At 39.6% G+C, this 23,388-nt stretch overlaps 1 protein-coding gene across 4 annotated transcripts in view; it reads left to right on the top strand.

The window, feature by feature from the left end:
- Positions 1-23,388, top strand: part of RALGPS2 (Ral GEF with PH domain and SH3 binding motif 2) — a 117,454-nt gene that overhangs the window by 18,367 nt on the left and 75,699 nt on the right. For all 4 annotated transcript variants that reach the window (XM_035537734.2, XM_035537737.2, XM_035537735.2 and 1 more), the window contains exons 2-4: positions 6,151-6,282; positions 9,501-9,608; positions 20,816-20,866. In XM_035537734.2, coding sequence (XP_035393627.1) covers positions 6,226-6,282; positions 9,501-9,608; positions 20,816-20,866 — 216 coding nt within the window. In that variant the 5' untranslated portion in view covers positions 6,151-6,225. The remainder of the gene's footprint in view (positions 1-6,150; positions 6,283-9,500; positions 9,609-20,815; positions 20,867-23,388) is intronic.

Genomic DNA, 23,388 nt, shown 5'->3' with positions numbered 1-23,388 from the left:
TATGTAGCTCCTGTGGACTTTGAGAGGTCTAACGGGAAGTAATAATGAGCAGTGGCTTCTGGGGCAAGAGGAGGTCATGCATTTCTCTTGAAGTCAAGGGAGTTAAAAGCTTGGTGGGTCGCTCAGACTGCCTTGGATTTTTCCCCTCTGCAGTACCTTTAATGTCTTGTTACTGCCATTCGGTCTCGTGCCGCTTCCAGAATCTTTCCTGTTGTGGAGCAGACAACATACAGCAAATAAGTGGGGTTTCTTTACTGTTAGGTAATATGTTCCTGTGCCAACATGGCCGTTACGTATGCAGGCCTTCTAGGCATACTGAGGTGCATGTGCACCAAACTGCAGGGAAGAACAGCATGTTCAGCCCTCACCCCGATGGCAGGTGGTGCGAGTTCTGGTATACGATGGTGACCGTCATGCCTGTGTGCCAGTGTACTTTGTCTTCCTTACGCAACCCTCCCCGGTGCCTGCGTGCCCCAAGGCTGACTTGAACCACTTCCAAGCAGAGCGAACTTGGGTGTGCAGCAGCTTGTGTGCAGTCGGGGTCACGCAGCACCACCGTACAGCACAGCGTCGGGAACTTGCAGCTGCCGGCTTGGTACGGACCAGCAAGAGGTGCACTGGGCATGCAAGGCGTTCATGCTGCGGGTTGGGGCAGCTGGATTCTCTGCATCGCTTCCTGGTCCTGTGCAACCCCAGTGAGTGACAGCTTCTGTACGGTGATCTGATGGGAACTGTGATCTGTGTTACTCTCAACAAAGGAAAGACTAAAAGGTATTTCACAAATGCATACTTCATAAAGATCAAGGCAAAAGTATTGGCATTAAAATAGCAGTATGTTAACTGTTGCATGCTTTTAGTGTTGGATTTCTGTTGGTTGGGCTGTTTGTGACCTAGCAAAGAGTTTTATTTCAAATTGCTGCACGGGAGTTGGGGGAGCACTCAGGAACTCAACACCTAAAACCACAAGCACATCTAGGTGTTCATGTAAGGTGGAAATTTGTGTGCAGAAGGCGTAATTGCTTGTACCTACGTATGGTAAAAAGTTAACTAATTGGCGCTCTCTGTATTTATCAAGTTCTAATCAGAAGGGTGGTGAGGCATCCAAGCTGCTGAAGTGGTTCCACAAAGTGATTCCAGACAGAAGGATGCGACTTGGCACACAGGAGATGAACGCTTCTGTCTTGTGCGCAGTGGTTAAAATTACTGTTAATTTACAAAGTGTCAAGCAATGCTGGAAAAAAAAAATACAATTCTTGCTAAGAATCTAAAGGCTCAGATCCAGAATTGGAATTCAGTCAGTGGCTGCAAGATTTCATTGAAGCGTCTTGAGGGCATGGTATGGAATAGCTAAATCTAGTTAGGCTGTGATATGTGTATGGGAAATAGAAAACTGCAAAGCCCAATATGTTTCTGTTCCTTGTTTTCTGTTCCTAGCTTTTTTTTCTGTAGTTTTTATCAAAATACCAGTGAGGTTCCATGAGCTCAGGAGCTTGATTGCATCTTGAACAGGTCTTTTGGTCTTATAGTTCTCTGGTACCAAGTCCTTGGTAGTGGCTTTGCACTCTTAGTTGATCGTAATCCATGCAGGCACTTCTTTCTTTCATTGGGATTAGTGAACAAAACAAATGACATTTTGTACAGATATTATGAATAATAGCAAAGAGGAAGTTGGTCATCATAACTCTCGAGCTGTTCACTAAATCACACTGGCTATGCTTCCTAAAGGCTCTTCACGGTTCTGGATGTTGACCTTAGCAGGCATTAATGTAATTTTAGGGTCATATTTTAAAATGCTGTTGGCACAGTTTGTTTTGCAAAGCATACTATGCAAAGTACTGTTAGAATTTGACCAATGCTGAGACAAGAATATCCGTGGATTCTGCACTGGAAAGGATTTGAGCTCAGGTGTCCTGTTGGGCATCTTCCTGTAACGGAATGGTCCCCAAATACTGCCTTGGGTGAAGGAAAACTGAAAGCTCTGCCTGCTTAGTCTGGACATTTTTGTCATATGCAAAGAACAAAACTTTTTTCAGTATTTTTGGGTTGCTTTTTACTATATGGCATACATGGCGTGAAGAGGTAGGAAGGTCCTGCCTAGGGCATCCAACAGCCCAGCTTTGAAACTGGCTTAAAAGCATGTCTCATATTTCATGCTGCCTATAAAACTTTCAGTTCCACGTTAATGAATGCCTTTGTGTTCAGAAAGGCATTTAAACTGAAGAGGAGAAACTGAAAGTTTAATTTAATGTAATTCAGTTTTTCTAATCGGATATACTGGGCACACTCTGACACCAGTGACACCCACTGCTGCAGCCTGGCAGCAGTTGTTTGTTTCACACCGGTGTCGATCACTTTCTGCTAGCGCTGTTCATTGCTTATTGTGGTGGTGAGCAGAAGGGTGCATGCCAACCAAAATACTTGATTATTCCACTGCTAGGATTTTTATTTGCCTTGAATGAGATACTGACCAAAACTGTTGTCACAGCTCTTTATCGTTATGGAAAGAGCAGGGTGCTCTCAGATTCAGTATAGCTTTTCTAAGCACGCTTTGCTAATGTTGTGAGTTCTGGAACTTTGCAGTTGGTAAATGCTGGTTTCTAGTAGCTTAGAGCTAATTCTGCCCCTCTGCTATGTACTCACAGAGTGGGAAGAGGTATTTGTAAATGTATTCAAAGGTAATGTCATAAGGTAGCAATGGACACAAAATCAAGATTGCACGGACACCTTTTGATGATAGAGCCTGATTGGCAAATGTTTTATTTTTGTTACTCCAGTCTCTTTTTAAAGCAGGGGTTTCTAAGTGATTTTCTTATTTAAATTTTTTTTATATACTTACGCACCTCATGGTTCTAGCACTCTTGCGGGAGTCTCGAAATCTGAGCTTCAACGTATTATTACACAAACCACAAGAGGAGTTTGAGTAGCAGGAGACAAGATGGGCCACTGAATCCAGTGCTGGCTGTGACTCGCTGAGCCTGGCTCAGCGCAGGACAGCAGGAGGAAGGCAAGCTGGCTGCTGGAGCTGAGTGCTCCGTCTGGGCATGAGGTATGTTTTCTGTTCCTGCATCCCCTGCAGATGGAGGAGCTTGAGGCGGAGAGGGAAACATAATCCACTGTCCGACCTAGCTTGGGGTAGCTGGGGCGACTGAAGAGGGAAGAGAAATCTTCCTAAAGTGCATATGGTTGCTCTCTGCATGCCTCCCTGGTGGCACTTGTCGTTACGGTGTTTGACTTCAACCATGCTCGATTAGGAGACACAGTTCCTACAGACTTCAACGTAAGCAGTAACTGCATAGAAAAGCAGAACAGATCAGTGTGCACCGCTGCTGTATCCTCTGGCTGTCCACTGGAAAGGCTCCCTCGTTTCCATGCTTCCCTGTTGTGTTTGCCCTGCTGGTAGGTGGATGCAGGCGGTGCTGTGCTAAGTGCTTGTCCATCTGGTGCTCAGGGTGGGTGTGCAGGCACAAACAAAACTCTTAACAGCTTAGGGTACCGACAGGAAGCGGGAGGTGTCGCCTGAGAATGCTGCATTAGGAAATGGATGGGGGAGAAAGGCTGTGAGGGCCGGTCTGAGCCTGTGTGCGTTGTGTGAGATTGATCATCAGGAAACTGGGCTTCAGCCCTGCTGCTGCTGAAGGAATTAGTTCTCTTCCTTGTCTCAAGCTGCTCTGCCAACCCTTGTATAGCTTCTTCTGTAGCCTTCTATAATATGCAGTTTCTTTAAAAGTACCAGTTATGCTGTGTCATAACAAAAGCAGGTAGCGTGCTCCAACTCCATTCACAGAACAAACAAAATTTGTTTTGTTCTGGCTGAGACAGGCTGAGGGAGCTGGAGTTATTCAGCCTGGAGAAGAGAAGCTCCAGGGAGACCTCCCAGCGGCCTGGAGGGGGCTGCAGGGAACCTGGGGAAGGACTCTGTCAGGGAGCCCAGGGATAGGACTAGGGGGAATGGCTTTAAACTATAAGTGGGTAGGTTTAGATTAGATGTAAGGAGGAAATTCTTCACTGTGAGGGTGATGAGGCCCTGGCCCAGGCTGCCCAGAGGAGCTGTGGCTGCCCCATCCCTGGCAGTGCCCGAGGCCAGGCTGGATGGGGCTGGGGGCAGCCTGGGCTGGTGGGAGGGGTCCCTGCCTGTGGCAGGAGAGGTGGAACTGGGTGGGCTTCAAGGTCCCTTCCAACCCAGGCCATTCCACGGTTCTGTGATTCCATGAAAAGTTCGCTTTTGCTTTTTCTTGGTTAGGAACACTTCTCCCCAGTTCTTTTTTACCCCCAGGGAAAGGGAACAGCAGAAGCATCTGTGAGACAAGGGTGTAGCCCTTTGTTTAAGATTGGGTTTGTATGATACATTTATAGGCTGTGTAGTATGATGACGTGCAAACTGTCAATTTTCCTTATAATGAGTGATTAAAAACATGAGTTGAAGGTTAGTTTTTCAATAGAGAATAAGATTAAGTTGGGATAACAGTACTGTTTTGGACATGTGGAGAGCCTGAAAGTGATTTTGGAGAACTCATATCTCTGTCCTTTGCTGTCGAGAAAATTATGACGTGTTAGAAACCATTTCTTAGCTTTTCTGTTCTGTTAAATGAAAAGGGTATGGGAAAGAAGCATGGGGGCATGGGGGAGTGAGAACTATGCCATGTGAGGTAAGTCGGATAGGAAAGGAAGACGGTGACAAAAACAGATTGCAAGCCAAAGAGGAGTTTTTTTTTCCCTTTCTTATGGACTGCACCTAGAATTTAGCTGGTATTTTTAATGGAGGTAACATAATCTTATATATAGCATATGGGCTGGGAGTATAACGTTAGAGCGGTGTGTAGTGTTTTCTGTGTTGTGATGGAGATCAGCAACATCCAAGTTTCTTAAACAAAACCCAAGACCCTAGCATGTGCATGTGGCTGTTCTGAGTTGTGGAAGTGTAGCACAGTGTAGGTCAGACAAGGACTACTGCTACCCAAAAATACCTAGCAGCTGTAGTGGTTGGCTGGAATTCACAATTGGTTCTCTGTTTCAGTTGACCTCCTTTGCGTATTGCATTCTTACAATGACATTTTAAAGTTACTGCTTTTATTTTATTATTTAAATATTGCAGCTTCTTGCCTTCCAGGCTTGTTTGTCTGATACAGCTGTTTTGTCGCACTTGGAGACAGAGATTTTCAGATGATTTTATTTGTTTCGTGATGTAGAGGTCTTAAATATGTGATGCAGTAATACTTTTTTTTTTGTCATACCATATTGCTTAGCTACCCATCACTTAACTTTGCCATTTATTTGAAGCCTGTGTAATAGTCCTGGAGTCAAACTACAAACCCAAAGTGAATTTCATAAATAAATTCAGGAGCAGTCACTCATTATGAACATACACCTATGAAAATTGATGTGTAATCTTTCGCACACTAGAGGGCACTAGCATCTCATGAAATTTAAGCCCAAGCCAATTTTTATTCTGTCTGTTACACTTATATATTGTGTAGTCTTACTCTTTTTGTGTAGTGTATGCCACAGACTTGCATTTCTTCACGGCCTTTTCTCTGGAGAAATGAAAACTAAAAGTATCCTTGCAAGGATGCATCAAAAGTTAGTGTGTGGGATTTTCCTGTGTGCATGCACGTTTTGTTTTTTTTTTTTTTTTCCAGTCGATAGGTTGGGTAGCTTGTGGACAAAAAGGCAAATTCTACTTGTATTCTTAAATTATGATATTATTATTGTGATAATTTTCGATTAAAGCTGATGAATAGGTTTTTAAGATAAGGAATTATTGGATAACTTCTTAGAGAAGCAGTATAGTAGAGTTAACATCTGTAGTATACTTTTATAAAGCTTGTTATCAAAGGAAAAGAATCATACATGAACTGTGCTGCAGGCCAAGCTTTGTTGGGGTTAATGCATATGTTTACATGTTGATACCTGGTACATATTGTATAGCAAAGAATAGGAAGGCCTATACTAGCAGTGAGAAGCTGATTGCCATGGAACCTTCACTTGTTCCTTACACATTAAGCAGGTAATTGTGGAATATGCATCTGAGGCTACAGCACAATGAGGTCCAAACATTCTGAGAGTTCTTTATTTTTATTTTTTTTTCCAATGGTGAATCTCGTTTAAAACACTTGAACAAACTGTCTTCTGATCGACTTCTTGTTCTTGTAGGAATGATCATTCAGTTGCCTTGGAGATGATGCTTCTGCTGTAAATGTAGGGACGAGGACTAATGGTGTGGGCAGTATGGATCTAATGAACGGGCAGTCAAGCAGTGTTAATATTGCAGCTACTGCTTCAGAGGTAAGGATTGTAAAACTCAATAGGTACTGAAAATCATAAATACTCAGCTCTTTAAATGCACCAAAAAATAATCTTTTCTTTTAACAGGTCTGGCACAGGAAATTCATGTTTAAATGGATGTATTGGTTTTATGTGCCCCAGTTTAGATGTGAAAAGAGTTCTGACCTTTGTATACCAATAGAAAGCATGAACTAGCATTTACAGCCTTGCCATAGCCAGTAACTGCCTTTTCTGTGCTCTCTTCCATCACATCTAGACAAGGAAGCTTTTCTTTTCAAGTTTTAACAATAATAGATGCTCTTAATGCACTAAGCTGGGCTGGCAAGGCCTGTGGGAAATGTTCTCGCCTTTGGCAGGTAGTGTGTGTGTGTTGGGGCAGTCTGACAGTGATTTTTCGTATTTTGAAGTTAATGTAATTTTCCATTTGCTATCTACTTTTTGAGTGAGTGGGGGGGAGGTAAGTATCAGAAGGTTTTGAGTTTTTTTTGCCAGTGAGGGTCTGTTTGAGAGTCTTAGCACTGATAGAGGACATGCAAGATCTGTTTTTTCAAAACTCTTGCAAATCACTCCCTCCTTATAGTTATTGTAAGTATTGTTTTTTAATGCCTTGTATTATTGGAATGAAGGGAACTTAAAATCTGCCCTCAGTGTATTATGAGTAATATTTCCAGATGCACTGTTTCTCTTTAGGGTGGCATGCCTTGGCTTGTACAGATGTACAATAAGAACCAGAGCTTTCTGCTTTGAAAGACAGTTACTTTATTGCTGATGAATATTTTGAGTGTTTTTGTCAAATTGCAAACGTGTTTTTACCATAGTAGACTTCATTCTTTTTCCCCTTTTTTATTTAAAAGACAATGTTCATGAACACTGCAAATGAGAGTGATACAAGCCACAAAGTCCTGAAAAAGGTTGCTTCCTTGAAAGAATATTTGAACCTTAAAGATGTTCATTTTGTATGTGTATTACAGATCTGTTTTAATAGTAGGGCTGCATGTGTGCTATGCACTTGCACATGTGTATGGGAATGGAAAGTAGTCCAAACAAGGTGAAAGGAAAAGTGTTGTGTGATCGAAAAGAATCAAATAATCTCCACCAATTTCTCAAGTATTGTAATTCCATTATTGTGAATTGTTGAATGGCCACTTGTTGGCATGTAACTGAAAAGATTTCGTAGAGGAAAGCTCTCATTTTATTCAACAGGATAGTCTTAACTGTTTACATGTTGTCGGATAAAAAATTAAGTAAAATACATTTAAAATATTGGGATTAGGAGTGTTATAAAGATTGGCAATGTTACATAAATCTGCTTTCATCAGGTATTTTTTTTTTTTTACTAACTGGAAAATGTTTCTGAAAATGTAGTACAATGGTTACTGAAAACACGCATCTGATTTGGAGTTTTTGGTGATGTTTCCAAAGCCAGGTTTTTCAGAGAGATGGTATTGTCAAAAGAAACTCACTAAAACCGGCCATTAAATGAGCATGAATATTCTTTATCTGTTTTTGCAACAAAAATGCTTAAATATGGGCAAGAGTTAAATTTCAGCTGGCCGAACTCTCAAGGAATTCAAATGCTCTTGTAGTGATTGGGAAGCCGAAGTCAAAATAAATAGTATAGCCATAAAATATTGTGAGGTTTTCAGGAGAAGACATTAGAACAGGAGAACTGTTTGCCAGCATTGGTGACAGTGTGCTATCTATCTCCCTTCCTGTCTTGGCATCAGCAGACATGATGCAGGATGTTACTGGAAGTACAGTGAAAATGGCTTCCACGAGAAGTGGTCTGGTGAAAACGCTTGTTCATATGCATGTTGTGCATATGACCCATACCCGTGATCTTAAGTTTAGAACATTAGCAGTAAAATTAGAGGGACTGTCAGAAAGTACCTTCATTATGTGGGTCGAAGTCTAATCTTTTCAGCTTTCTAGGAGGTACACCCCTGTTGATACCTCCTAGCAGGCGTCAGAGCGGTTAAGGATGTATCGGTGTCCAACATCAGACTGGTTTGTGGTTTGTGTTCAGTGTGCTTTGCCACAGTGGAGTTGGAGCTCCCAACAAGGGCGTGAGCGCTCTGTGCATCAGTGCTCGATTTCTCTCTCTCAAAAGTCTCCAAAACAAAGTATTAGCAAATCTGATGGGGGAGCTCCATTAGCACTTAGGTCCAGGCTATGCTGTTGCTGAAGTTTGTAGATGTCATGCTGTATGTAAGGCAAGCATACTGGTTGCTGAAGAAGCGTTAAAAGCTCATACATTTACTGACTGTACTACTTGTGGTCCCTTGTGATGCTTTTTGTTCATGTCTCATCTCATTTCTTCCTCTTAGTCAAGAGTTTGCTTTATACCAGGTTTCTGAAAGTGAGAAAAAATAAGCAAAAAAAAAAAAAAGCTTAGCCTTTCAGGTCTTCACAGGAGAGTGTGGGGCAGAAAAAATGCATGCTGTGTGCATATTTCTGAGTTAGATACATCTGGGGCTCAAATGTGAGGTGTACATCTACATATGACATCTCAACCTCCATGTGAAAAAAGTGTGATGACTGAACAGAATCTGTATACTAATGGAAGCAATTATTCGTAACGTAAATGTATTGTTTTCATATTGAACAAAGTACTAATTTTTGAACAATATTTGTATTTTTGCAAGGAAGCAAGTATCTGTACGTTCTAGATACAGATTCCTAGAATAATCTAGGTTGAATCTGGTATCTGCCAAATTTGGGTTACTACCATTTAAAAAAACCAACTGTTATACTAAGCTTCTTAAATACAAACGCATGAAGCTCAGTGCAATTTTTGTAGGTTTTAATGAGTCTAAGAGAAACAGGAGGAGATGGATACTGTTCTTTGATGGTAACTATTCTTTTGGGGCAGACCTTATATTTTTTTCCTTATTAGTGATTTTTTCCGTAGTTGAGATTTTGACTCTTGTTGTTAACTTTCTCAACAAAACTGAAATTTAATTACATCTTGAAATACATAAGGGTTGTGTATTGAGGACTACTTTTGAAGTCCGTCGAAATCAGATCGAGAGTCTTTGGATCAAGTGATCTTTGTTGGGAGACAGTAAGTCCTGTGGATTTTTTAATTGTTAATTTGCCCAATAGAAAAAAAATGTGGTGGTTGAAAAGGAATTTTGATCTTGGCAGTGTAAAAAGGAAAAGATGACAAACCCAAAATATCATCAGTAGGTTTTTTTTTTTTTTTTTTTTTTTTGCAGAAGAGTAGCAGTTCTGAATCTTTGAGTGACAAAGGTTCAGCTGAACTAAAGAAGAGCTTTGATGCAGTGGTGTTTGATGTTCTGAAGGTTACACCAGAAGAATATGCCGTAAGTAATTCTTGTTAGTTGGTGTGTAATTTTTTCAATTTTCCCTACCCTTCTCCATTCCTGTATGTTTTGCAACTAATTTCCACCATTCTTGGGTTTCAAAAATGGATCCTGTCCTGTTCTTCATTGTCTATATTCTGGTTAATGTTGAGTAGTCTTTTGGGGCTGTGCTCTCCAGGCATTTTTCACCTTATTGTGTGCAATGTAGACCAAAGATTCCTAAATCTGTACGATACACCTTAATTCTCAGATGTGCATAGTAGTTGCAAAGGATATACTTGATCTGAACTTGTTTTTTCTCTCTGAAGGTGTTTAATTTAATCCTTTTGATGGTTTGTTTGTTTATGCTGATTGGTTTAATGAAGATACAGATTCCTGTTTTTTAATACAGCCATTCCTGCATAATGCTCAGCCAGTGTCAGCCACTGGCAGATGGTACATGCACGTCCCAGCTGAAGTCGGTGACCATTTCTGATGACATTTATTGGGGCTAGAAAATTTTCACTCTTGTTATTACAGAATAGTCCTGTATTAAAATAAAAAGTGGCATCATAAAAACTGTTTATAATCTTTGCCAACAGTAGTAGGAAATTCAACAATTTTTTTAAACTTTTCAGAGAAAAACTCTTATGACTGGCTTGTATATGGACCGTCTGGGTAGTGTTTTGATTATGTTACAGAAGGCCCACATAACATTCAGTTGAGTGTTGCTGTTTCAACTCTTCTCCTGCAAAACAGCATTGGTAGTAGTTTTATTGGACACCTGTTGGCTGTGAGTCAGTATTGTAGGTTCTCAGGATGAATCTCTTACTCCATCACAGTATGGAAATATTTAAGCTCAATAGTAACAAATCAGCACAACTTTGTTGCTTGTAGATGTTCCTACTGGGGATAAACATAGAACATCAAGCCTTCCAGTTAGTGGTCTCTGGTAGTACATTGGTTGTAAGACTTTTGTTAAAGGTTATGCATGAATATAAAAAGTCACCTCTCAATCACGTCCTTCTTAGCCTTGGACCTTATCAAGGATTCTTACTGCATTTATTATGATGCTCGCATTCCTCTTCAGGAGGCTGCAAAGCCCAAATCTATACGTAGGTGCAGTCATAGACAAAGATGGGTAACTGAATTTCACCTGTTATATACTAAGAAAGTGAATTTTATTTCTGGACTGTCCAGCATGCCCCAAACTTTGCTAATTCTTACATCAGCAGAGTATGTTGGTTTTTTTTTTTAGGGGTGTAATGGTACAGAATAATCACTTGGATACCATCCAGAGCCAAAACTAGTGGGTGATTCTTACCCTACTTGCAGAGGTTAATAAGACAGATGGTCCCTCTATTTGAGTGATTCAAATATGTTACTAGAAAGACTGTTATCAAGCTCTGCCTGACACTGCATTTATAATTCAAGTCAATGTGTTGTCCTGAGGAGGCTATTGATGTGTGGCAGTATATATCACAAAACATCCCCATTAAATTCATTCTGCTTTTTAAACTATTGATAATAATTTCAGTTCATTATTAATGCCTAAATTGATCTCGGTGAGCACACTGAAAGTTTAAAGCAGCTAGATTATGAAGTGGTACCTTCACACGTACCTGCACACAAAGTTCTTCTTGGATAACTAATGGGATTTAGTCCTGACTGAGGCTCCAGACATGTGGCTCGGGCCTCCCCTTGCTCTGTTGTCAGTGAATCACCTCCTCCATGGGAGGCTGGTCTGGGTGTTTGCCAGCCCTTCAGTTTTATCTTACATTTTCTCTGCATAAAGTAAATCCGAATAGTTAGGGAATTTGGGGCTAGGGACTTTAATTCCACTTGAACTCTGGTGTTCAGGCCAGAATAGCAAGTTCCCCTGAAGGGCTCTGCCTCGTAGCCAGAGGTGGCTGCTGTTGAGGAGCCGAGGAGCTCATGTAGTCTGTGTGGAGCTGCTGCCACTGCCTTGGACAAAATGAAAAGGTGCTTTGTTTGGCATCTCCTTTCATAGGCCTCTTGCTCTCTTAAATGATCTCTCCTTTGCAGAAACCTTTAACTTTCATGAGTATTCTAAATATTGCCTGTTATAAATGTTATTCAATTTTAATATTTTTATTAAAATCTATAATGAAATCCAGCATGTTTACTGTTTTCATATCAGGCCTCAAACTAGGTACAGTTCCACATACAAATATGAATTTTTTATTTAAACATTTCACATTATGATTATGAACATGTGATTGTAGTTTGGGTTTATGCAACCTGGTGTAATTTTGCTGTTTTCTCAGTTTCTCCAAAAGAAAACTATATCTTTTTATTCTCAGCCTTCTGGAGTATTTAATTTCAGGCCTTGTTTGCTGTAAATGGATCTGAAATACCTTACAGCATTTTAAGCAGTTGAGCAAAATTTCTGGTAGTCAGTGAACAACCCTTTGGCAAGATTATAGTTAAGTTCTTTTTCAATCATGTTTCTGTATACAGCTATACTTCCTAGTTGATATCGAGTTCCTCAGGCAAGCTTATCTTATTTTTTTTCACTAGCACTTGCTTGTTTGATTGCTGTCTTTTTCTGGTCGTTCTTGTTGAATGTTGTGGAAATAGGTAAATTTGTCAAAAACTTGGATACCTTGGCAGAAAAACACCTTTGACTCATTACAGTTGTTTGGTTTTTTTTATTACCCATTTCCTTATTCTTCATGTTCTTAGTCCTACCGTAATGGAAAAGTGTAAAATCTTCCCCTGGATTTCAGTGCTGATTTGAAGACGACCAGAGTGATGCAGTATGGTCAAGCTCTTCAGGACACCAGCATCAATGAGAATGCAAAACTGTGCTAGTGAGGTTTTCATTATAACAGTGGGTTTGTACCTCTCAGCTTAGACATGGATATGTTATCAGTTGCTTTTTCAAACTAGAAAAAGCTTCTAGCATAGTGAGAACTTCTGGTAAAACAGATGCAGTGTAGACTACTGACATCAGTGATTTACCGAAGACTGAATTCTGTAACCAGCTGTAGATGAATACTGGTTTCAAAATAAAATTTTTTCAAGTGGTGAACTGAAAATAAGTTATGGATTGAGTACTTCATGTGTAAGAGACAAGATAATGTGAAAAAGCCAGTAAAACAGCAGGAAAAGTAAGTTGCTGAACAAGAGTTAGACAGCTGTCTAGTTAATTGCTAGATTGTTTTGGCTCGTAGGAAAAAAAGAATTTCAGTGCACAGATGCCATAAAGGTGAGAGTTAACTGATACAGTCAATGTCAGCATTGGGAAATCCCATCTTGTATCTGTTGTGTTGTGTTTTGATGAAAGTAGGTAACTGTACAGATTGTTACAGTTATGCTGAGGACAGAAGAGCAAAAATCTGAATGGTATTTAGTTTAAAAGATACTGGAAACTACTGGTGGTTTTAGTGCCACGGTGAGACACAAAGATGCCTTCTCAGCTCTCGGTGTGTTAGGGTTGTTACTTGAAAACTTAATCTGTTCAGTCAGTTGGTGGGTGAGTAAGAGACAAGAGGGACTGGAAAAGCTATTGCTTGCTTACCAAGTCAAAGAAGTCTAACTGTAAATACTGGTGATTTTATTTTCACATTCTTGCCTTTGGCAGTCACCCACCAGGAGCATTATGCTGAACGTGCAGTTGGTGTGCCATTTTGTGATGGCCTGTTGTTTAGACTCTGAGCAACTTTCACATGTACTCCAACCCTTCCAGGGTTCTTTCTTGAACAGTAACAGCAGTGATTATTGTAATAAACGTGTAATATTGCACTTATACTGTTGTGAGCAACCACGTGTTATAAGTTCTTTGTAAAGTTAAAGGGCCATGCTGCAGCTGAAACAGGTGAGATCTTCAGGCCTAGCTGCTGCTGTTGGAAATGAATGTATAGTCTGCTATACGTACACAGAAAAAGCAAAGCTCCTGGGAAGATGTATTGAATGCCTGCATGCTTCGTAAGCCTTGGGAAAAAGAATGCCATTCAGTGAGTATAAAGCGGGATATGTTTGTTTTCTGTGAGGGATTCTACAGACAGCTTTCTAGCTGTAACTAATAGGAGTCTGTCTCTAAATACCTGCTTTTAGGCTGATCACTGCTCACTTCTTTATTAAACAGCTGAAAGCCACAAAGCGACTTGGTGCCAGCATTACCCACTGGTGCCTGGCCCTGCAGATGCAGCCATTCAGCGTGTTTACAGGGTAGGCAGAGCCACAGTGAATGCTGGCCATTTTTTTTGATGGGAGATCTGTGGTTTCGAGCGTCCAGGGCACAATTTGTGGGGGAGGGATATGGTAATGGGGCAGTGGCAGCAGAAAGCAGGGCTGGTGAGACTGAAAGAAAAAAGAAAAATGCTTTGGGAACTTGAGCTCCAAATTAAGATGCTGGCGAACCTCAGGTTGAAGAAATATTTATTTTTTTGCTTTACAGTAAATTCTTACTCCTTAGACTGCTACTGTTTAATTATTTGACTGTTTATTACTTTTTGACTCGTATTTCCATTTTATACTTCAGCTTAGCCACGGCGGTGTAAATATTTGAGGTAGAATTAAGGGAAGCGCAGCTGTATAAATCCATTGCTTTTTTTTAACCCCACCTAGTTATCTAAGAAGGATTCTTTATTCTTCTCCATAGTCTCTGAAAGCGTTACAAAGTAAGTTTGGTTAAGATGTATGTGTATTTCTCCTTCCGATTCCAGTTGAGCTTTGTCAAATGGATGTTGGAAGAAATATTGCTTATTTTGGAAACAATAAGGTCATCTTAAAATTGTGTAGATGAAATGGATTTTTTTCTCAGAGACATTCTTGTGACAGTTATCGAGACACCTATATTCGGAGAAAGAGCATGAGTGTGTGTTTTGTAAATGAAGTGTGTAATGCAAGTGCAGAAACAGGTCTCAAGGTGTGTGGGGTCCAACAACTCCTTTTTTTGCCACTTCCAACAGAACAAAAATAACTTAAACTGGCCCAAGGCTCCCCATAGGAGACCTTCCTCCATCCAGCTGAGTGTCCAACACTTCCTCTGATCCAGCATCTCCTCCATGAGCTCCTGCGCAGCTCCTGGGGCTGGCTGTCAGTGATCCGGCAAGTCTGTCTGCTGTGTCTGCGAGCGGCTTGATAAAGTGATGTACTGGGCCTAGGAGCATTTGCTTTAATAATAATAAAATAAAATCTGCTTGTATGTGTTCCCATTAGCTTTATTTTACAGAAGAATATTAATAAATATTTTCCCAAGGAGAGGAAGAAGCAGCGATTTCGGTGTGTGGAAGAACTATTAGTGACAGAAGTTCTGGAGTGGACTTTGTGAGAAAACAAGTAGGGTTTCAGCACAGGAACTCCAATCCCCCAGTGTTCATCTTGGGCAGTAGAATTATTTTACTACAGATGCAGTGCTTAACAGAGGCTTAGCTATTTTTTCAGTGAGGGAAAAGTATTCTGGCAGCCCAGAGAGACAGTGCTAAGCCAAGTTGGAAGGCTTAAATATATTTCCTTCTAAAAATTCAGATTAAGGAGCAATTTATGAAGTGCTGCCTGAACCAACATGGCTTCAAGGAAAATCAGATTATGGCAATGTTCTTCAATAACCGAAATACAGACTTTTTTTTTCATCTCAGACAGAAACTTAGTTTTTCTTCTCACAATGAGGGTTTCTGTCAAGGAGCTATGGGATGTGCAGTGTCCTTGTGGGGCAGGTACATGACTGGAGAACTTGTAGTGCAGTAAGCAGCCTGGTAAAGGAGCTGATGCTTGCTAAGTCTAGAAACTAGAAAAGGGGGATTATAGTCTGGATCAAATAGGAGCTTTTGTATGGAAGCATGGAGAGGAGCTTGATGCAGTGGTGTTAACTGCAACTAGAAGCTGCTAAGTTACGTGGGTTTTGGAAGGAAGGTAGTCGCACGTGTTCACAGAAAACCAAGAAGGAATTTTGAGGAATACTTTAAAATTTCATTTCATTGACGTCAATATTTGTCAGAGCAGCAGCACAATGAACAGTGGTTCTTATTCATCTGGATGCAAAGTTTATAGCGTCATAACCTTGCCTGAGAAGAGGGGTAAATCTCTCTATATGGACCTGAAGCCATGTGGTCATTATTTTAGTATATTGAAGTACTTAGTTGTTAACAAGTCCAATATCTCAACACGCAGGAGAGCTAAAATATTTTTAAATTCTGTTGTTGAAGGGTGTCCCCCGGCAAGGTCTTAGCAGTGCATACAAAAACTCCTATGGCTGTGCTAGGGAGGCTGGGGGGACATTATCTTCCCTCTAACATGCCTATATCAGAATTGCAAGATTCACCGTTTCTTAAAGATGGCTTTCCCTTGTAGGGTTCCTCAAGTGGTTGAGGATCTGGAAGGACAATAATTGTACACTTAAACAAAAACCCCTCTTCTAATCATATTCTAGAATTGTTATCAAGATCTACAGCCAATTTGAGGAAAAAAAAATGTTCAGCTCTTTCATTGCCTGAGCAATGAAGAACTACTTTAATATATAGATGAAGTCGATAGCCATATCCCTTCTGAAAGGGCAGAAAATACTAAGCTGCTGCTTCTTTGTCTAATCAGAATGCTTCTTTAAATCAAGGTCTTGAATTGTGCATGTGACTTTTTAATGCATGCAGCTGAGAGCTCAAACAAGAAACCACAAACCAGAGGGGTTATTGTTGGCTTGTTTCATGCAACAAATCGATGTGAACACTTGAAGTTTTTAGTTTGAATATTAAACCATTGAACCACATTCAGGAGAGGGAGATATCCAGGAATTTTTATTGGCTGGATTAGGGAACTGAAATGAGAAAAGTCAGTGCATTGTATCACTTCGCTACAGAAACCAAGTTAGTGGCTTTGTTTATGGATTTAAATTCCCCATGATTTGGCCACGGTATAATTTTTTTTATAAAGAGTTGAGCAATGGTATCCAACAAATATCACACATTATTTTCTAGGCTTTGTCATTTTAAGTGGGCTGATTATAATGACGGACTTTCAATTTGCTTTATTTTTGGCTTAACAGTGAGTAAGCACCTTTAAAAGGGTAAAAATTTAGAGAAGTGTTAGACTTCTGAATATGAATGAGTAGATGTTTATAAAAAAAAAAAAACTTGCTTTGTCAGAGGTTTAAAAAACTCGTGAGTACACTGCTATATTTATGAACCCAAATGGTTTTGTATCCATCAGCTTAGGTGTTCAGCTAACAATTGTTTGCTGCTTTGGAGTTGTGAACAATTAAAGTGCTTGAAATCCTTAAGACACTGCAGGCTTTCTAAGCAAAGAACCTCCATAAGGGACATTTCTTGAACAAGTGGTAAAGTAAATGCTAGTGTTGTTACAGATGGATGTTGCCTTTAGTGAAGGCAATAAAATGTGTAAACCAAACGAGCAAAAAACTCACCCACCCATTCAAAAAAAAAAAATAAAATCACAAAACAAAAAAGAACCATCATAATATGAAGGTGATGCAAGAAGAAACAAGTTTGTTTTTTTAAACAACAACAACAACAAAGAACCTCCCCCAAAAGAAACAAAACCCCAACTCTTGCTGCATCTTTTGTTCTCAGACTTGTCTTCTGTATGTTGTGATACTGGTAACAGTCATTTCAAATCTTTTAGTAATGAGCATTAATCTTGAAGTTTGGCCTGTGTAGTTTTTATTCATTTTATTTATGCGTGGTGTTAATATACCGTTCTCTATTTAAAGTGTGTGCATGTCTTCTGATGTCCGAGTTGTGGTGCAAAACTAAAATCAGTCTTTTTCATAAATTGCTGATGTTGATCTTCAAGTAATAATTTGTTTAGGAATAAGCATGAAGCAAATAACATTCTGACTTAGCTAAGGCAGTTCAGATTGGTCAAGAACACAAATTTTTCCTGGGAAGAAATAAAACATTGGGTTTTCACCATATTCTCTTCTGCTTTTGTGTGAACAATGAATTGGCTTTCTGGTTCATTTCCATTCCTGTGTTGTAATCTTGTTTCAGTGAGGGGGATTTACACATAAATGTTAGCAATCATTGCAATGCCAGTTTGCTTGGTTTTGTTTCTTTGGTAAGGATGTTTTAATATGTCCTATACTCAAGCTTTACTTAATTTTATTTTTTAAAAAGTGTATTAAATTTGATACTAGTTTCAAAAAGTTTTCCAGTCAGCCTGCCTCTTCTGCTTTTTAACCTGAAGTGCTTTTTAACCTGAAGTTATTTTCATTTCACCTCACCCGTCAATTTTCTAATTCATTTCTTATACTGAGAAGCACAATGCTATGTTTAGCCACGTATTTACCGAAAACAATATATTTCCCAGAAGGCTTGGCATGGTTTAGCAGACAGATGTAGACTAAAGATGGAGTTCTATGAACTGATGTTTCAGGATTGGGGTCTTGCCCTCGGAAATGAAAAATAAGTTAATTCTTGCTGTAATGTGTGGCTGCTCTATGGTTGAGGGGATTGTGAGAAAAACGAATTCACTCTTTCCTTCTGTTCCCGTATCTCTTGCGTGCTCTCTGCAGGTAAGAAAGTGCAATCCCCTGGTGCTTACGCCTGCACAGCTGTGGTTACATGGTTAGATGCTTCCCAGGGCTGCGAGAGCTTTGGTACTCCCTAGCAAATGGGAGCTTAAAATATCAGGCAAGTTTGTTCTACACAGTGGTACGGACTTTCTGTGCAGTATTTAGATAAGTCTTGTTCTCATAGGGAAGCAATTTCCTATGCATTTGCAGTTTCTCATCTTAAACTTTTAAGTAGGATTTAGGAATAATTGCAGTAAACTTTAGACTGGTAACAATTTCTCCCGTGTCTGGATGAGGAGCAAGTATTCTATATTTCTCTCTTTACTGATCCATTTAGCTGGTATCTAGACTTTGGACTCTAAGCTTGGAGGCTTGTTAGGTGTATTTTCCTTCATTCTGAAAACTCTAATATCTGGAAAAAAAAAAGTATATATATTTAATGTTAAGCCTCTCAACTTTATTAGGACAAGTTTTCCCTGAATACCTCTTGGTTATTAGCTTGAAGTCTGTTTTAACTTCAGAAATCCATTTACAAGATTTTTCTTGCTCCCTTCTTAAATATAGTGCTTTTGGAGAAAAATCTTTGTTCTGCCTACTTGTCAGATGCCTTTCCCTGCCCAAGTAAAGCCATGCCGTACCCATTTGTGTCCTCAAAAGAGCCATAAACACAGATACCTCAATAAGAGGGCAGACTATTAAATTGCCAAGATGCGGCTCTTTGCTTACCCAAGTACAGTGTGACGTATCCCAGAACGACATCTGTAACATGGAGTAGTTTCTAATGCTCTTCTGTGGGTAATGGAAGGCTCCATCTGTGCCCTTCACCTATGGCAGGGATTGTCAAGTGTGTTGTGGCTTTTGGTAGGGTGTTACTTCTGTTCAAGGGCTCTCGTCCTTTACCTGGTAGTCTCCTTGGGTTAGGAGAAGGTAGGATTAAAACCCACCAGTATGGCCTGTGCCTGCATTAAAATGAAAAAGCAAAGTTTATTGACCACATTTGGAATAGTTTGCATTGTCTGAGCACAATTTCACAAACTTGTCCGCTTCCCTTGCCAGGAATGACTCGTTGCTCTGAGGACTTCTTGTGGTAAGCTGAAATTGCCCTTCTTGAAAACTTTTTGTCGAGATTTCTACATTTGTGACCCTGATGATCTTTTGTTTAAAACAAACAAACAACTGAATGCTGAATCAGTCTCCAACTTTAGCACGAGAAGCCATTTTTTCCCCTTCACAAGCAGGTCCCTTGTTAATAAGAGAAGGGCCTGAGTTAGGCTGCTTCTAGTTCGGAAGGCGTTCTTCTGGTTTTGGCAAAAGTTTGTTTATTTTTACTGTAGTTGCTATGGGTGGAAGAGAGTAGAGAGTTTATGTTGAAGGAAAAGAGTATTTTCCTGTTTTTCTGCTCCGGGTTCAGTTAAATTGTTCTGATCTAGTCTCACTTGAACACAAGTTCAGAAAAATGTTGTCTAGGTTTAAAACATAGTTTGGAAGAAGTATCAGCTGACTAAAGCGGAATACAGGAAAGAAAGCTTATAAAAATGAAACGTGAAGAGCTTGTTACTTCAGTGATGTACTGCAAAATAACAGAAGATTGTGTCAGGTTTGTTGGTTACAGAAATTGGGACTGATTTGTACAATTTTGTTTGTGTTTGACAGAGTTTAGACCTAAAAAGAGATGTAAATGTCATCAGATTTGCTGCAAAATACAAACTTCTGGCAAAACCCATCTTTTCATCACATAAGAGCCAGGTGCATCTCTTAACACCTGCTCTCTTTCAACTACAGCACCCTAGTTAAATTTCTTCTGCAAGGCCGTCTCTATTTGAGAAGCCAACCTGTTCTCCAGCAACGCTATTCAATGGAAGTCAGTTTTGGAGAGTCACAGTGGTCTTAGTGTGCACCGAGTATATAAATGGAAGAATCACAGTTTTCAGGGAAACAGGGAAAATAGCTAAGCAGCTTGCACCTGGCGAAACTGAGTAAGGTCTCTGGATTCACTGCTAAAAGGGTATTTTGATATCCAACTTGGATAGCACTGGTGTTTGTGGGCTACCTTACATGTTCTTTGAAAGAGGTGATCTCTTCCTGTTGGGTTTATAGGCAGACAGCAATTCTAAACTGCTTAAAATAAGGCTCTGAATAAGTTTAAAATTGCAAAACCCAGTTTTTATCTCTTTTTGAGAGTGCTGCTTTACCCCTTTGAAAGCTAAACGGACAGTGAAAACAAACTCGCTGATTCTAACTCGGTGGAAGTGCGATAGCTGTGTTTAACTGTTGCTGTGCAACTGAAGGATTACTCAGCTTTGCTATTTAGATGGTTCAAATATGGTCCAAGTATCAACTGCAGATTTTGGGGATGTTTCAATAGAGTTGTGTAATGCCTAGACTGAGAATTCAGAGCCTGAAGAGAAACTGTGCTTGGGTAACTGAAGTTAGGTCCTTATATTCTTGGATAGGTCGTTATACAGCATTTCTAAACTCAAGCTCTGATTTGCATATATAGCTGCTCCTGAGAATAATTTCTCATAATTTGTTTATTTTATTAAATGTAAGGTTTGGAGCGCTTTGGTTTTGCAGGATGGCTGTGTGGTGAGAGCCAAAACCTCTTAAACATGCTACTAAATTAAAGTGAAATAACAGCAAAACAATGGAACAAGTACGCTTTTTCTCCGGCAGTGCAGCAACTTAATAGGATGCAAAGTTAATTTTGAACTTAACTTATGATTTCTTATTTCAGGGTCAGATAACACTAATGGATGTCCCTGTATTTAAAGCAATTCAACCAGAGGTGAGTAGTTCACTGGTTTTCTTTTCAAACTTAAATGAAAAAGATTATGCATAAACTCCAGAATTGCAAAGTGTGAGTATGCTCAATAAATATAAACGTTTTTTCATTTCTATAACTCTTCGGCAGATGGGTTTTATAATACAAAAATATCTGGAACTAGTGGTTTGTTTGGGGAATGCTCTATTGGTATTTAAATGTGTTCAACCAGTGCTAGAGATGAAGTATCTGTTTTTTAATGTTTGAATGATAAAAATCTTGATTTGACAATTTTGATCAGAATGTTTTAGGTTCTAGCTCCTCATAGATCCAAAGAAAAACTAAACTAACTAATAAGCTGGGTGGTACACAGTGTGCCCAAATATGTATTTTAATTGTCTGAACTGACATTTTCTGTTACTTTTTCAAAGTATTTAACAAACAACAATCCTAGCCTCGTCACTAAGAAACCGATTGTGTATCTCAGTATATATTAAGGTCATGATAAGAAGGAGAAAAGAAAAATACTTATTACATGTATTACAACAGAACCAAAAGCAAATAGCAACCCCTCTAAGTACAAACACCACAGTTTCCCTATTACGTTGTCATAATGAATGCAGCGGCCTTCCTGTGCTTTTGCCATTTGTTCTGCTTGGAGCACGCATGCACACCTGTCCCAGCTACACAATAAAGAGGTTCAGAGGTGCTGTTTCACTTTCACGGAAGAAGGAAGGGCTTTAATATTTTCTGCAATTTAATGACATTTGTTCAGTAATAATATACAAAAATGGTAGAAACATTATGTATCAAGGTTAGTGATGCTTTTACAAATAGCTCCATATATCACTTGTATGTTTCAGCTATGCTTTCGGTCCTGACTGTAGTTTAATTTAGCTGGTAATATAGCCATTGTTCTTTGTTTCCATACCTTGAAATTATGGAGTAGTCGTTTGTATGTTTAATGGAGATAATAGCTGTATATGTAGTCTTGATGCTTGGAGATGATGCACATGTACAGCTTATTCATGAGGTTTTTGTCAGGGCATACTTGGCTTTGATTGTGAATAGGGGAACAGTGGTAAGTTTACAGGTTGCAGCAACATGCACTGCCGTAACGAAATGTACCCTATGACTCAGGAAAAAGTCGATGAACGTGGGAATGGTTGTCAGCAGTCCTTTCAGCCTCTCCAAGTGGCCAGCAGTAGATGCTTAGTGAGACAGTATGAGAAACCATGTATTTATCTATACATTGATATATCCTTCTGGCATCAGAAGCTGGAGACTTGGAGCTGCAAGGTGCATCCACATACCATGCTTAATAGCCCGTGATGGGCATTTCTTCCCTGACTTCTGGCTAATCCCCTTCGAACTCAATTATATGTTCAACCTTCACGATTTACTGTTATTTACAGTGTATAATATGAAAATGCTTCCTTCATGTGAGCTGTTCATGTCATTCTGAATACAACTTGTGCTGTTCTGATCAGTAGATAACTTCCTATTTGCCTTTCCTGTGCCAGGCATCTTTCCATTGCGTTGCTGTTGTATCTTTTCTGATGTCCATTTGCAAAAGCAACTCTATTCAGTTTCTTCTTCATATAGGAGAGGAAAGGAATTCATGCCGTAGTTCATTGTCCTGTGTTTCTCTGACTGCTTCGTATATCTTTGTAAAAAGAAAAATGGCTCTAACTACTGTTTTATTCAAGATGTGTGTAATCCGTAGATGTACTGGGATAACACATGGATGATCTGTGCTCTCTATTCTGTTTTTAAATATCTCTGCATTCCTTTCTATTGCAGCCTGGCTTGAATTGATGTTTTCAGAATCTTCACAGTAACTACAATAAATTATGAATTTGTTTATCCTTATTTTGGTCTGATTAACATTTTCCTATGGAGATTGTTTCATACTTTTCAAGGTTTATTTTTATTGTTCATTTTATTGTCCACTTTGTCAGTAGTGTTGGAAGTATTTGGGCTCATCAGTCGCCTTTAGATTATCATAAAGTATTTTACTGGTGGCAGGCTTTTGTCACATCCCTGTTTGTATGGATCCCTGAAGAATGCCTTGCTTCCAAGAGAGAAACCTGCTGAAAAAATCTTAGTGGTGATTACTGATTGATCATTTGTCTACCCATGGATATATATTTTTTAAAGGCTTTCTTTTGATTTGTACATGAAAATGTTTTCGTGATTCATTCATAATTTAGCTTGCATGATTTCAGCAAGCTGTCTCTTCCCCCCACCCCCTTAATCTCCCCCTGCTTTTTTTCCCCTAAGTCCTTCAAAGAGCTTTCCATTTGATTTCTGGCTTTTTGGGGCATCCTTAGTCGTCTTGATTGGCAGGATATGGTCACCCTGATCTTCTAGTAGGATTTTTTTTAAAAAAAAGCGCTCATCAAAAACCTTCAAGTTGATTTACCCTTTTATCTAATTGTTTAGAAATACACACAGAATGTATTTAAAAGCCAAGCTTTGCTGCAGTGTAGGTCGTGTTGTCTCACCCTCCCCACCCAGAAATATTGCAGTTCTGGATGCTTTTT

The sequence above is a fragment of the Cygnus atratus genome, chromosome 8, assembly GCF_013377495.2.
Source record: "Cygnus atratus isolate AKBS03 ecotype Queensland, Australia chromosome 8, CAtr_DNAZoo_HiC_assembly, whole genome shotgun sequence".
Classification (NCBI taxonomy): Eukaryota; Metazoa; Chordata; class Aves; order Anseriformes; family Anatidae; genus Cygnus; species Cygnus atratus.
This window is presented reverse-complemented; position numbering and strand designations above follow the sequence as displayed.